General features: G+C 45.9%; 1 protein-coding gene across 2 annotated transcripts; it reads right to left on the reverse strand.

Moving 5' to 3' along the window:
* Positions 1 to 2,408: 2,408 nt before the first annotated feature.
* On the reverse strand, positions 2,409 to 12,121 carry CENPM (centromere protein M). Of its 2 annotated transcripts, XM_019545041.1 has the most exons (6): positions 12,009 to 12,117; positions 10,884 to 10,963; positions 6,873 to 6,971; positions 5,489 to 5,568; positions 4,928 to 5,019; positions 2,409 to 3,822 (listed from the first exon to the last, which is right to left on the reverse strand). In XM_019545041.1, the coding sequence occupies exons 1-6, from the start codon at positions 12,063 to 12,065 to the stop codon at positions 3,697 to 3,699; spliced, it is 534 nt and encodes a 177-aa protein (XP_019400586.1). In that variant the 5' UTR covers positions 12,066 to 12,117; the 3' UTR covers positions 2,409 to 3,696. The 2 variants fall into 2 exon arrangements, with proteins under 2 accessions (XP_019400586.1, XP_019400587.1); XM_019545042.1 differs by lacking the exon at positions 6,873 to 6,971 and having other exon boundaries at positions 12,009 to 12,121.
* Positions 12,122 to 13,981: the final 1,860 nt, after the last annotated feature.

The following is a 13,981-nucleotide window of genomic DNA, read 5'->3' on the forward strand; positions in this document are numbered from 1 at the left end:
AGAAACCCTTCTAGTTACCCTTCACATCCCTTGCTAGCTGCAACTCCAATTGCGCTTTGGCTTTCCTGCATGTCCAAGCAATGCTCTTATATTCTTCCCTAGTTATTTGTCCAAGTTTCCACTTCTTATAAGCTTCCTTTTTGTGGTTTAGTTTACTGAAGAGTTCTCTACTAATCCAAGCTGGTCTTCTGCCACACTTGCTAGTCTTCCTGCACATCAGGATGGTTTGTTCCTGTACTCTCAGTAAGGTTTCTTTGAAGTACAGCCAGCTCTCCTGGACTCCTCTCCCCCTCAGTCTGGCTTCCCAAGGGATCCTGCCCATGAGTTCCCCAAGTGAGTCAAAGTCTGCTTTTCTTAAGCCCAGGGTCCTTACTCTGCTGCTCCCCACCCTTCCTTTCCTCAGGATCCTGAGCTCATCTCATGGTCACTGCTGCCCAAGTTGTCATCCACTACTACATTCTCCACCAATTCTTCCTTGTTTTGTGAGCAACAGATAAAGAAGAGCATGGCCTCTAGCTGACCGCTTCAGCACTTGTACCAGGAAGTTGTCCCCAACATTCTCCCAGAACTTTCTGGATTGCCAGCGCACTGCTGTATTGCCCTCCCAGATGTCAGGGTGATTTGAAGTCCCCCATGAGAACCAGGGCCTGTGATCAGGAAGCTACCACTAGCTGTTTGAAGAAAGCCTCATCCACCACTTCCTCCTGGTCTAGTGGTCTATAGCAAAATGCAGTTTAAAAATGTTGCCGCTATTCTTAAAGGAATTGGATGTCATTCTAAACAGAAAATGTATCCGAAAGGAGACAGGACAAACAAGTTGCAGCATTCACACCCTTATTCCCCTTGACAGTAGTGGTGGGTATATTGTATTAAAAGCATATCTAATTCCAGATTTGAATCTGATGATACAACAGAAGTACTGGGCAAAGTAGTTCAAGTGGGAGATATGCTGGAAATATTTTATGAAGCCTTAAAAGATCTCACTGGGGAATGTTTTTTCCCCTCCCACCAAGGACGCAATGGGTTTTAAATTACTTTCTGGCTTCAGTTGTCCAGCCCACTTCTAAATGAACTGGATTCGACAAAAGCACAGCAAACACAATAAGGATCCATCTTACATGAACCAGAAAAGGGAACAAGAACACTTAATTACCATTTTTCTATGACCCCTCCACTCCCTTCATCCTCCCTGCCCCCAACACAAGTTGCACCTGTGCTTCAAGAACAAATTGAAACCACTCAGTCTCTGAACTGTGCCCTGGTACGTGCTGAGAGACCCACAGGGAAGGCTAGCTCAGACAGCAAACTTAAAGCATTGGAAATATTTTCCCTCCCCACTTTCTGGCTTCACAATGCTGTCAGATAACAGGAAGGGCCTGAATTAGTGCAGCCAGGATCCACAAAGCAGGATATACCAACTGAGGCATTATAGGCTTCAAATCCTTTGTAGACACGGATACACTTGAGCTCCCTGTCATGGGCTGCAGCTAGAGTGGGTTTCTGCCTCCAGCAAAATGCAGTTTAAAAATGTTGCAGTTATTATTCTAGCTGACTGACAGAGTCCTCTTCATTCCCTTCACCTCAGTCCTACTGTCACAGCGAGAAGCCAGTTGTAGGTGGGATTTATGCAGCCCTTGAGCATGGATTTAGGACCCATGTCTTTTTGAGCCACCTGTGACCACTGCCAAAATGCATAGCTAATTAAGCCTGCATTGCTACTGTTGTTTTTTGCTGCTGAGAGAGAGAAAGAAAGGCTGGAGGCAAGCTATAGGGAAACTACAGCACTAGAAGCTGGGACTTCAAAGTTAGGAACATTAGAGCAGTCCAGATGTAAAGTAAACCCCCTAACAGTTTGACTTTTTATTCATTTCAAATAATGTCAAGCCTAAACCAAGACCTGTTTAGTAAGGACATTGCCTTTGCTTTGTACTGAGAGTAGTTTAGCACAGGGATATGTTTTAGCATATTGGTCTAAGAACACAGGCAGACAAGGTTGAGTAAATCCAATGTTTCTTATCAGACCAATTAAAATAGTGGGAAAAATTCTTCTTTGCGAGTGTTTGGGTACAAACACCCTTCACCAGGCTGAGGAAACACCTGCAGTTGGTCTGTGCTCTTCCTGGAGGATAGACCAACTGCAGAGGCTTCCTCAGCCTGACAAGGGTATTTGTACCCAAAAGATTAGCCGGGGAGATTTTCTACAATTAACAAGCTCTTGGCACCATCTCCTGGTTAAAGTGGAAATTGCAGTCCATTTCAAGTAACTGAAATTGCACTAAATCCTCAGTGTTACCGCACCACTGTCTACATCAGAACAGCGGCACCACTCATGAAAAGCAATCAGTTTTCCTTGCAAAGATACTCACAGCATGTAGCCATAATCAGAAAACAGCATGAGGTTGGATTAGTTTTTTTAATTATTGTACATTTTATTAAAATAAACTTCTAATCTCTGACATTAATTTGCATTGAGATTACTCCATTATTACTGCTATACAAGTCAAACCAGCCTGATCTAGAAAATTATTGACAGTGAAAATCTTGAGTCTGACTTGCAAGCAGCATGCACATTTTACACAGCACATTTCCAGCCAGGTTAGTCATATCCACCCCCATCCTCCCTTGGGAGATGCAGGGGTGGAATGCAAAGAAGTGCTAGGTCTGTGGAAGAGGGCGAGATAAAAGATCTCTCTCCAGATTTTACAGGCTTGAGTTGCAGAAGTGAATAAGAATTGGAGACAATCAACAAATTTGAGTTAGACCTTGAAAACAAAAGGTTTTTATGGGTCTTCATTCACAGGACTAAGACAAATTTCTACACATATTTTTAATAGCTGCACACTTTCCAAGCCTACTGGGCAAGTCTCAGTCCCTTCTAGACATCTTATCTATTCTTGAAATGCATGCAGTCCTGTGGGAGCTTTTGAGTTGTAGCATCCCAGCTATTCTTGCGACTCAGGAGCATAGTGAGGGTACAGTTTCCCCACCAAACACTGATTGCTGGTCCTGTCTCAGAGAAGGTACTTTTTCCTTGAAAGGAAACAAGCAAGCTAAGTTGCCAGACAGTCTCTTTTAATCCCTTCACAACCATCTTCTGTTAGATGTCAAAGCCTTAAAACAGCAGAGCCAGCTTGTCTTTGCTCACAAACACATCAGCAGCTGGTTTATTTTTGCCAACTGCTGCATGTCCGGCTCCTTCTAAACTTGGTTCCTTCCTTTCAGGCCATTGTTTGAGGAAGTGAATTTTTAATCCTAGTCAAGAGAGCCAAATTGTGATGAGGCAGTCAGTCAGATGCCAGGTGGGAGGGGAGCACTAGTACTCAAATGCTACTCTTCCTCACTGCAGTGCTTCTGAAGTACAGCTACCTGCTCCCGATATGCATTGACCTGATGAATTGTACCCCTCCTCCCTCAAAGCTCTGAGTGTTACATAGCTCCTGGTCACTAGAAAATAGTGGTGCTAACTGGAAAAAGGGGAACAGAGATTCAAAAGTAATAACAATGCATAAGGGCCTCCTTTCCGTAACTTTGGCCACTGAACAGGAACTCAGCCTTTTCCATAGGGGAAAAAATAGGCAGCTCTGGGCAAGGTGGCCTTATTACAGAACATAAGACACTTCCCAGCAGGGTACCTGTTTCAGTATCTTAACACCGAGTCAGAAAGGGGAAGAACATTACTGGACTGATGTTGGGAGGTTATTCATCATTGGAGCTTCTCATCAAGGAGCTGAAGAACAGGGCAGAAACTCCCGGTACATGACCAGCACAGATCTGCAACATCCGGAGCAGCCGCTGAGCTGTGGAGATTCTGATCCCTTCTAACTGGAAGAGAGAGGGGAGGAAACAAAGGGAGCAATAAGCCAAGCTTGCTGCTGTTGGGTTGAAGACAGAAACCCACATTAACTGTGGCCTGTACCAATTGGACAGAGCAGTTCCTAAGCCTGCCATTTATTTGCCTAGAGCCTACTAGAAGGCAGGGCAGGGTTACACAGTTTGAAGACATGATGGAGAACACCACCCACTTTTCTCTGATCAACAGGAGGGCAGAGTCAAAGTTGATCTCCTGAATGGAGGCCGAGAAGCATTCCACTCACCACAACCTCCCCCATTTTCAGAGCCCACCCCAAAACAAAAGTTGCCATTTGTATAACTCACTTGGCACTGTTGGTACTACATAATAAGTTTCTCTTTAAGCCCTATTTTATACTGTACTGTATCTCTACCCTTAAGTGATGCAGTAATTGTACAAACTAACTGCTCTCTCAAGTTTTACTGTATAGAATATGTGAGCCATTATATTCAGTATGGTATTCTATTATGCATCATGTGTAGTGCCCCACAAGATGCTGTGGTCACACTTATCCAGACAGTTTTTAGGGGCACCTTCCAAAAGGGTTTGGATAATCAAGGATATACCATAGGTTCACCAGTGACCACATGCAGAAGGAACAAGCCACGCTGAATTCTGAAGACTCTGTCCCTCAGACAAGTAATAAAAAAAAAAATCAAAGTGACATGGCAGCCTGCAGAAGGAAGTTCCCTTCGGAAGCAGGACTGCCTCACTTCGCAGAGTCTGGGTGGTGAAAAGCGTCTTTCGTGGGCAGGGCAGAAGGGAATCTCATGACAGGTGGGGATGGTAGCTCAGGAGGGAGTCTGCTTTAGAGTTAGTGCACCCTTTAGCGGAGGAACTGGGTCTTCCTGTGCCTAACTTAAAGCAAGAACAAATTTCAAACCATGCATTGATTCCAGTATCCATCCTTCTAAAATGGACAAAGGAACTTAGCTTTTAGCAAAGATTTGGCTTAAGCTATATCCCTTGTCATGATTTGTTGCTGGCATACCAATACTGCTCTCAAGAAGAAAGTTTTGATCAACTCCCTTTCTCCCCACTCCATCCATTTGCAGCTACAAAATTAAGCATCCATACCTCTAACTCGCAGAATATGAGGGGGCTACAATAGACCTCTCCCAATTTCCGGACAGCACTCATCTCTACGCTGCAGCGATTCACCCGACCAACTATGGAGGGAAAGAGAGTTTGACCACGTTTCAAGCCTCACTGCTGCTCTCCCATGGAATGTTCAGTTCCTCATAGAATCCAAAGCCAGTTTACACCATAGCCCTCATCATAGCAAAGTTAATTTAGGCAGTAACAAACAAAATGATGTTGATACCACCAGCGACGTAGGTCCATAGGGGGAGGAGCCCTCAAAAAATACCCCAAACAACCCCTCTTCAGCACCAAACAAATCAATATAGCAATTCAGATCTGAAGGGTGGGGATGCAAAGAGAAAAAGATCCAGGAGGAAGCAGCAAGACAGGATCCAAAGCAGCGGAAGTCAAAAGAAAACAACTATATCTAAAAAAAAGAGCTTGTGCTGCAAGCTGTAGGCTTTGCTTGTTTTAAAGAGAGGCTTTCCCACCTCTGATGCAGAGACTGAGCAAGACCAAAAGGGGAAACAGAAGTTGATACTTTGTTATACGTACCACCTGTAACGAGGAAGCAGACTTTCCCAAGGAAGAAGTTGGCATCAACATGGGCTAATGAAGCTTCAATATTCTTAAAGCTGTTCGAGAAAGGCACAACAAATCATCCAGTTAGACTAGGAGGCAAGACTAATGATAGTACCCTTATTACCACAACAGGAAGCCAAGGCACAAATGACAGACCTAAGGATATCCATCTTCTACTGAGCATCAGTGGGGGCTGGGCAAATGCAAACTGCACAGCTGAAAATCATTCTTTTTTGCTTAGATAACAGTGCTGTTCATATAATAGGCAGGAAGAGATACACATGCAAAACAACATTGTCCAAACCAACCAACATCTTGGATGATATTTTCAGTAGTTAAGCGCTCAACTCCCACTGGGACTGAAGGAGAGAATTGGGTACCTAGCTCACTCAACCTCTGAAATTCCCAGCTTTTGTATATTTTAATACTTCCTTTCTTGATGGATGCTTGAAGCAACTCATTGTTTGCAAAGCCAAGTTTAAACCTGGAATCAGAGGTGACAAGTTTGGGAAACCAACATTTGCTAACTGAGTTGTTTTGCAAAACACATGTACCAGGGGAAACCGAAGACTGTAAGGCACTGGTGAAAAGGGAAGAGCAAGGGTGCAGAGAGAAGTAAATGGCAATTTCAGTTTGAGGTTCTGTTTTCAGGGCTAACTGAGAGAGCCCCCGTCCCATCGAGCAGACCTAGCGGGCAAATATCAAACAAAGGTGCACACACAACTACTGCCTCAAGTCCAATTAGACTGCCTAGCTTAAGCCTGCTTAACCACATATTACCAATACCTAAAAGAGGAAGCTACCCATCTTGGGTATACTACCTTTCCAGATTACAACCTGCATCCCCTTCCACCACTGAGCACTACCTGGTATCAGGAAAAGTTCTGCTCTCCCCCATGATAGAGCAATTAGGTTTGTCGTTGAACAGCGGGTTCATCCGTCTTCTCCACTTGCAGAGGAAAGATGACAGCTGTTTGTACCACAGGATTATTTTAGCACAGGGCTGCTCAATCCTCCCTGCCCCAGCTCACAGTGCCATGTCATCCAGCCCACGTCCAGAAATTTGGCAGTGGGGGAAATCAATGGGGAGGTCTGAGCTCTGTGCTGGGCTCCTGGGGCTCAATCCCAGCACAAGGGGTGGGGGTTTAACTCAGCCCACAGAACAGCCCCACAGGCCCAAAACATTGAGAACCACTGTTCTAGCCCAGTCAGTCTTGAATCCAGAAGTCAAATGGCTCTGGCTCTGTACTGCTGACCAACCCAATAGATTTTGCAGCTGGATCAGTTTCATTTCCAAGCTACACTCACTTCTTGCTTAACCCCTGCCTCCCCCCATTCCTACCCCTTCTGTATTTACCTGTATTTGCTTTGTACGTTAATCATAAACACAATAAGATCAATCCGGGGCCGAATGTGATCTCTCTCGGCAGGTAAAGGAAGAGAGGTTGCCAGATGGCTGAAAGACAAAAAGGTTTACAGGTTTAGTCAATTACTATGGATTGGTAAAGCAGATCCTGCTTTGCCAGCTAGCTGCTTGTCTAGGATAGCTACCAGGGAACATATTCACTGCTATGAGTTTTGGTGCCTAATCAGGTTAAAAGGAGACATTATCTGATGAAGCAACATAAGGGTCCCATGTTAGTCTGCTCACTACCATCAACAGCTACAATTGATATGCACCAGCATAAACTAGAGCTAGTAGCAAAGTGCTTAAGGAAGCTGTCTCACATGAAGAATTCTCTCCAAGGATTTTGGCTGTCCCCATTCTAATTGTTAAAGCAATTCTCAGTCCAATCAAACCTCCAATAATCAAATCCAAAGCTTTCATGGCCATATTTCTTTTTCTGGCCATGTATGTCCTTTAAGAGGATCCCACCACATCCACTCCAATCCTGAATAGATTAGTCACATATCCCACTAGGGAAATTCACTTTATGTTCTGAACACACAGGTGCAAAGCGTAGTGTCATATCTAAGCTATGAGCCAGACATTAACTGCCAATGCAGCTTCACTAGCAGGATTCTGTAGCTTAGATAAAGCTCATACTGTTGCATTAAAGTCAGTATTTCCTTTTCTCCTACTGCCTCAGTGGTGATAAGATTAGCAGACAGTAGTCAAGAGACCAGGACTGAGTTTATGTCACAAACTTCCATTATTACCATCATTACTGAAGCTGCAGAAGGGAATTACATAATATTCCTACTGTAAACAAAGTCAATGTAGCATGGCTCCCCATGATGTCTCTCAAGTTGCTGCAGGAGAGTGGTGGGGGAAAAAGAGTGTGAAAGAGCCATTTTCCACCAATATGTAGAATAGAGATGGAACAAATCATGAACATAACCATCACTAAATGTGCCATAATACATCCATTATTACTGATTTCCTAGGGAAGTGGCAATATCTAGTCAATACATTGCAGTGACCTAGAATTCCCCCTGGAAAGAGAGCTGACTGGAGAATTTCCTTATCCTACTCAAAAGTAGCATCGCAGATGTCAGCAAACAGCATTCCACACCAGCCTACTTCAGTAACATGTGATCCAAGAAAGAAGAAAAACAACCAAAAACAAACCACAAAAAACAGTAACTATCATTTCACTACATAAACCGTAGAGTCTTCCATCCCTTCAGGTGGAATCAAATTGTGTAGGCAAACAGATGCTGCATGAAACCAAGCAGCACTAGCATCTAAGCTACATCAGAAGTAAGGTGAAGCAGAGACCAGAGAGATTAAGGGGTTGCTAGTTACTGGACACCATCCACAAGGAAGCCCTCACTGAATGAACTCTACAGGGTTTGCAAGGGATCAAAAGCATTTGGCTGCTGGAGTTAGCCAAGAACTTGCAAAAAAAGGATTTGCAAAGACAAAGCAGCAGAGGCTAAAAGCAGAAGAGTATGACTCTTTCTGTCCTGCACGAGGATCTAAGGTTGTCGGCATCTGGCCATACACTGGAAGTAAACAGATAAGGGGGCCTTCCTGTCCAAACCCAGGTCTGTCAACTTTGGCCAAGGCTAAAATTCATTCACAAAACCTCCCAGTTACAGGTAGACAGAGAAATGAAGGGAGTGCCTGAAATCCCAACCATATGCAACCAACATCTCTCAGAGATCACCCATGGTCAGCAGCTGGGCATAGCAAGTCGATAGGATTTTAGCTTGGCAGCTTTCAGTGACAGCGACAGAGACTGTCTAGGACAACCTCAGTAACTAATGCATGTGTGTAAAGAATTCTCCTGGGGGCACTGCAGCTTGACAGGCACTTTGGGATGGCTCAGGAGGGCAAGGAGGAATCTCCCAATTCCTGAAGGACTGAGCAAGTTCCAACAGCTTGGGAGACTCAGGAAAGTTTATAAGTGACACTATGGATTCTGCACATGTGGCACTGGGAATGAGCAAACAAAAGAAACAGCAGCAGCACCAGCAATGCTGCAAACATGGTCCCTCCTTTGCTGGACAGAGCTGGAAAGGAAGGCATGCACCATGTTAAAGACTACACAGAAGTGGCAAACAGAGCTACAGAGTGCCTTGCCTCCTTCATGGAGAGGATTACCTCCTTGTTTATTTTAATAACAAACACACTTCAAATGCAGATTATTTTTGTATAACCTCTTTTGGGCACAGGCTGTTCTACGTGTAGGATCAGTGTCAATGATGTTGCGAGTGATACAGTACTAATATGTAAAATAAAAACACCATCTTCTTAATGCCCATTTCACTGAAGGAAAATGGAAGCACTAGACAAGCCATAATTAGAACTTCTATAGGCCAGAGTGTGTAAGCATGTAAAATAATTCCTATTTCTGCAGTATACATGATCCAATAACCCCCCTAAAATTTCCTCTAAGACTACAAAGAAAATAATCCTGCAAACCTGAGAAATTCTCTACATTTCCAGAGTTCCTACCTAGGACTATCCTATAAAATATGAATATAGGAACTACTTTCTAACCTAAGATATTATCATTTACTTATATAAACCTGATCCTATACCAGAGCAAGAGGAGTGTGCTCAAGACCCCTTCCATCCCTATAGTTCTAAGGTCTATTATGGAAAGACATGTTTCTCTAGAAAGAGACAGATGTGTGGGGCCACTGAGATCTATGGACATCCATCCCCCAAACACTCAAAGGGATCTTTCTCCTTTAAGTAGAGGAAACAATGTATAGTTGGAAGAGAATTTTTGGCCAGATTTTGGGAGGGGGAGGGGGGGGCTGTAGAAGTTATTCTGAGATGTCAGAATTTAAAAGTTAAAGGCAAGTTATAAAATTAAATTTGAAACACTTTCCTTTGTAATCTCATTTGTAGAAGTGGTTAAAACAAGTGAGATTTACTGACAAGTCCAGGGAAAAGATCTAGTGTCTTTCGCCATGTTTAAGAATTGAAAGTATTCCATGGCTTAGCTATGAATGTCTCTCCAGCATCAAGTTCTACGACTCCAGGAACAGAACAACATGTACTTTGAGTGCCAAGCTCCACTCACTCTTGGAGACAATTGACAAGGTCATCACATTAGCAACAAGCTAAGCAATCAGATTGCCAAGATAGAGTCATTCCATCTTGTAGGTGGAATTACAATTCCAAATGCTGCTCAGTGACCTGAAGAAGGCAAGCAACATGCATGCCCAGACGCTATGCTAGAAACTTTTGCCGAACAAGTACGAGAGTCAGCTGACACCTTACAAAGAAACCTGAAATAAAGCAGTTTCAGGAAGCTATACTTGCCTTCAACTCCCTACCATTAATTTATGAGTCCTTATAGTGTTTTTTCCTCCTGCATGAAGGTGGAAATTAATTAATATGAATACACTACACCAGTGACAGTCAAATGCTCATACTACACATGGAGGACTGTCAAGCACTCATATTACTCAAAAAGAATGGGGTCAAGATCCCCCTTCCACACCTGCCCCCCAGCCTGAACTTTTGTTGCCTAAAGAAAAAGCTATTTGTGTCTTGTTCTACCTGTCAGTATCAGTCACAAAGACAAAGCAGGATAGAGCCTGCTCTGGGCACTCTGAAAAAGCAGTGAACTCAGCTGGGCTTTGCTGGCTCTCACTGTTACTACTAGCTTACAAAAGTCAGCATTTAAGAAGCATGAGCCACAGTGCTTCCCACAACACCTCCACATTAACTCTGTCACCCATGCAAAGCAAGCCCAGGCTCTATACAACCTGCAAAGAGCTAACTGAGCAGACCTTGAGATGCGGGGCTCTGGGAACAGAGGGGATAGGAAGAAACCGTGACAAGGTGGGATTCTGGGAGCAGAGAGGATGTTGGGGGGTCTGAAAGCAGAGGGGAACTCTAAGAAGCCTTGAGGAGGCAGAACCAGGAAGGATTTCTGTCTCCTCTCCTTCCTTCATCACTCACATGCTGATCTTGAAGTCTTTTTTCTCCTTAAGAATAGTCTGTGCTAGCTGCTGCTGGAGATCTTCATCGGTGCCCACCAGCTGCTCAGCAAGAAAAAAGGCATTAGCATCTCTACCTAAAGACAAAGGGCAGCCAAGAGTAGAGTAAATGCACAGGCCTGGGGCGCCAGGGGGAGCACGCAGACATCCTGGCCATGAGCATCTGGGGTGAGCAGTGCACGCTTCCTCCTTTCTAGCCTGGCCAGGGCCACACACAGGGCTCCCTGCCACTGGCAATGGCTTCCCCAGGCCATCTGCTGCCAGGTGGCCCCATTCCTGCTCCCTGCCGTCTGCAGGTAGCCACCAGCACCAGCACCAGCACCATTGTGACAGGATGGGATATCCCCATCCCACCCTGCCTAGGCTAGCAGCAGGTCAGGTGAGCAGCCAGGGGCAGAGCTCATGCCTTCCACCCCATACCAGCCCTCGCCCATCCTTTGGTGCTGGGGGACCATAGCCCCAGCTGTATGATACACACTGGGCAGAGGAGCTGGGCTGGGGCTGCCTCCACCTCAGCAGTGCTTGCCCCCCGGCTTGCCCTAGACGCACTGAGGAGGCCAGGTAGGCCCAGCTGCAGCCCCCTGCAGGTGCAAAGAAAACCTGCCCTTGCCTCGTGGGAAGCCTCCAATTTTGTTTGCCCAACTCCCTGATAAATCTTAATCCACCCCCAAGGGCAGCCATAAACCAGTGTCCCGCACCTGGCCCTGGCAGAAGCCCCAGGCAGAGCCCAGGGACCAAGGCAAGAAGTGTAAGGGCGTGGGCAACAGAGCACAACAGACGGGAAGGGGCAGCCCCCGAGCCTTGCCCCTTAAGGCAGGATCATCTAGGCCTCGAGCCGGCCTGTCCCTCTGTCCCCGCGGGACGCCCGACACAGGCAACGGAGCCAACCCCGCGGCTGGACGCTCAGAGGAGCACGTGGCTCCTGACGCCAGCGCGCGCCCCACACCGCAAGGGGCGGGGCCAGGGAAAGGTATATTTGCATATTGAACGAAAGGCACCAACCGGGAGCCTGGACGGGTCCCAGCGGCCGCCCGCGCTCGGCCGGGGCCAGGAGCAGGGAGCAGGGTTCGGGCCCCGCCAGGCTCACCAGGATGGCGGCGGAGTTGAGCACCGGCAGCTTGTCGAAGGGCCGCACCACAGACATTCCCGCGCGCTGGGATTCAAATTGCCGTTGCCGTCGCCGCCGCCGCACACAACGTCGTCGCTACGCAGCGTCCGTGGAGGCGGGGCCTGCGTCGGGAAGCGGAAGCGCTGCGGGCCAATGCGCATGCGTGCAGTCCACGGGCATTTGGGAGGGCTTGTGGTCTTTTGAATCGAAGAGATGGGGTAGGAGGCGGCTGCTGGGGCTGTAGCTGAGGCACAGGCGATGGCGCCCTGCTCTTTTAGCGGTGCTTTCTGATGTCCTGCATCACCTGGCACCTCTGTCAGTCCTGGCCTCTCCACTGCGCTGGAGTTTTGAACTGATTGTGGCTTGGTGCTGGGACGATAACCCAGCTTTAGCACTGCACCTGAGTCTCCTCTCTCCTGATCATATTCCCTGATATTAGCTCAACATGTCTGAGGTAAAACGATGTGGAGATACTCCTTGTCAAAAAAGCCCTAACTGCTATACTACAATGGCACTTGGCACATGTTTTACTGCTCGAATGCTCTGATCCTACTATTTTAAATGCAGCTAAAGCACCCTAAACATAATGTGTGTCAAGGACCCTAGCAGTAGGAGTACACGACCACATAAAAACAGAATGCTATCCATGCATCTTCCTACTTCCCCTTCCTTATGACTTTGCAGCAATCTTTGGATGGGCCAGGATCATTAAGGGTCATCTAGGATCCTCCTGAAGATCATAGTATACTGTGTCTGATTCACAGCCTTTCTAGCTCGGCTCAGTTCAAACTTCTCTAACCTTAACTCATCCTACAGTTAGGACAGCCATCCATAAAACAAAAGCCTTTCTGTATCTTCCCCTTTCTGCCCTAAACCCCCAGTAAGCCTTGCCTTATTTATGCATCCTTTTTCACCACCTAGCTTCTTTGTTCTGCCTTCAGTAGTTTTATGCTGTTCCAGATCCATTTCCTACAGGGAGGTACACCTCCTAGGTTTCCTATCCTATTGGCAAACTAGTTTTTCAATCAATAGTCATTAGGTTAACTACTTCTCATTGTCCTTAGTTTGATGCATACATGTATCAGTAAAAACGAGGCAGACAAGGTTCTTTGGGTCGATCTGATATCTTTTATTAGACCAACTGAAATAGTTGGAAAAAAATTTCTTAGCAAGCTTTTGGGTTTAAATACCCTTCATCAGGCTGAGGAAGCATCTGCAGTTGGTGTGTGCTTTTCCTGGATACAATGATTAGTAAAGAAGCCAGAGGCTGGGCTGGTATGAATGCAAGACTGGCAGTCAGTAAAAATGAGTACACACAGAAAGAAAGATATTCCAAAAAGCAGCAATTTTTCACAGAAACAAGTTCATAACATCAACCAGAATTTGTGAATTTGGGCAGATTCTTCCAATCATCATAGGACAAAAAGAAGACCAGGGCTATGATGATTAGAGGAATCTGTTTCTGTACAGTTTATGAGTTCTGATTGGTACAGCAAAGTTACTATTATAAACACTGATCTACTTTTTGAATGCCCCTCAGTGTCTGTTCAGTACTGCCTGTTACCAGATTTGCCTACTACTTTGGGATGTACTCATTTATTAGGGCTAGGGTCTTGGTAATTCTATTAATGTGCTGCTTGTGTTACCTGTGTTTCTGTACGGAGCTGTATCTCTGCCCCTGCAAGCCCTCACCCCCAATGGAGCTATCTTGCAGGACTCAGTTCAGTGGGGCTGGGTTCCTCCAGTCCCCAAATCAGTGACACACACACACACACACACGCCTGACCTGGTGGGGTTGGTCAGCATGGACAGGCTGACACCCTCAAATGCCAAGAATCAGTTCATCAGAGCAACAATAACTGCAGTCAGACACAAGCACATAGTTAAACGAGAATCTGTCTGGGTGTCCAGATGACACCCTCATGGGCCAGCATTCAGTTCATTAGGGCACG

Source organism: Crocodylus porosus, unplaced genomic scaffold, assembly GCF_001723895.1.
Source record: "Crocodylus porosus isolate Cpor-Errol unplaced genomic scaffold, CroPor_comp1, whole genome shotgun sequence".
In the NCBI taxonomy this organism is placed as follows: Eukaryota; Metazoa; Chordata; order Crocodylia; family Crocodylidae; genus Crocodylus; species Crocodylus porosus.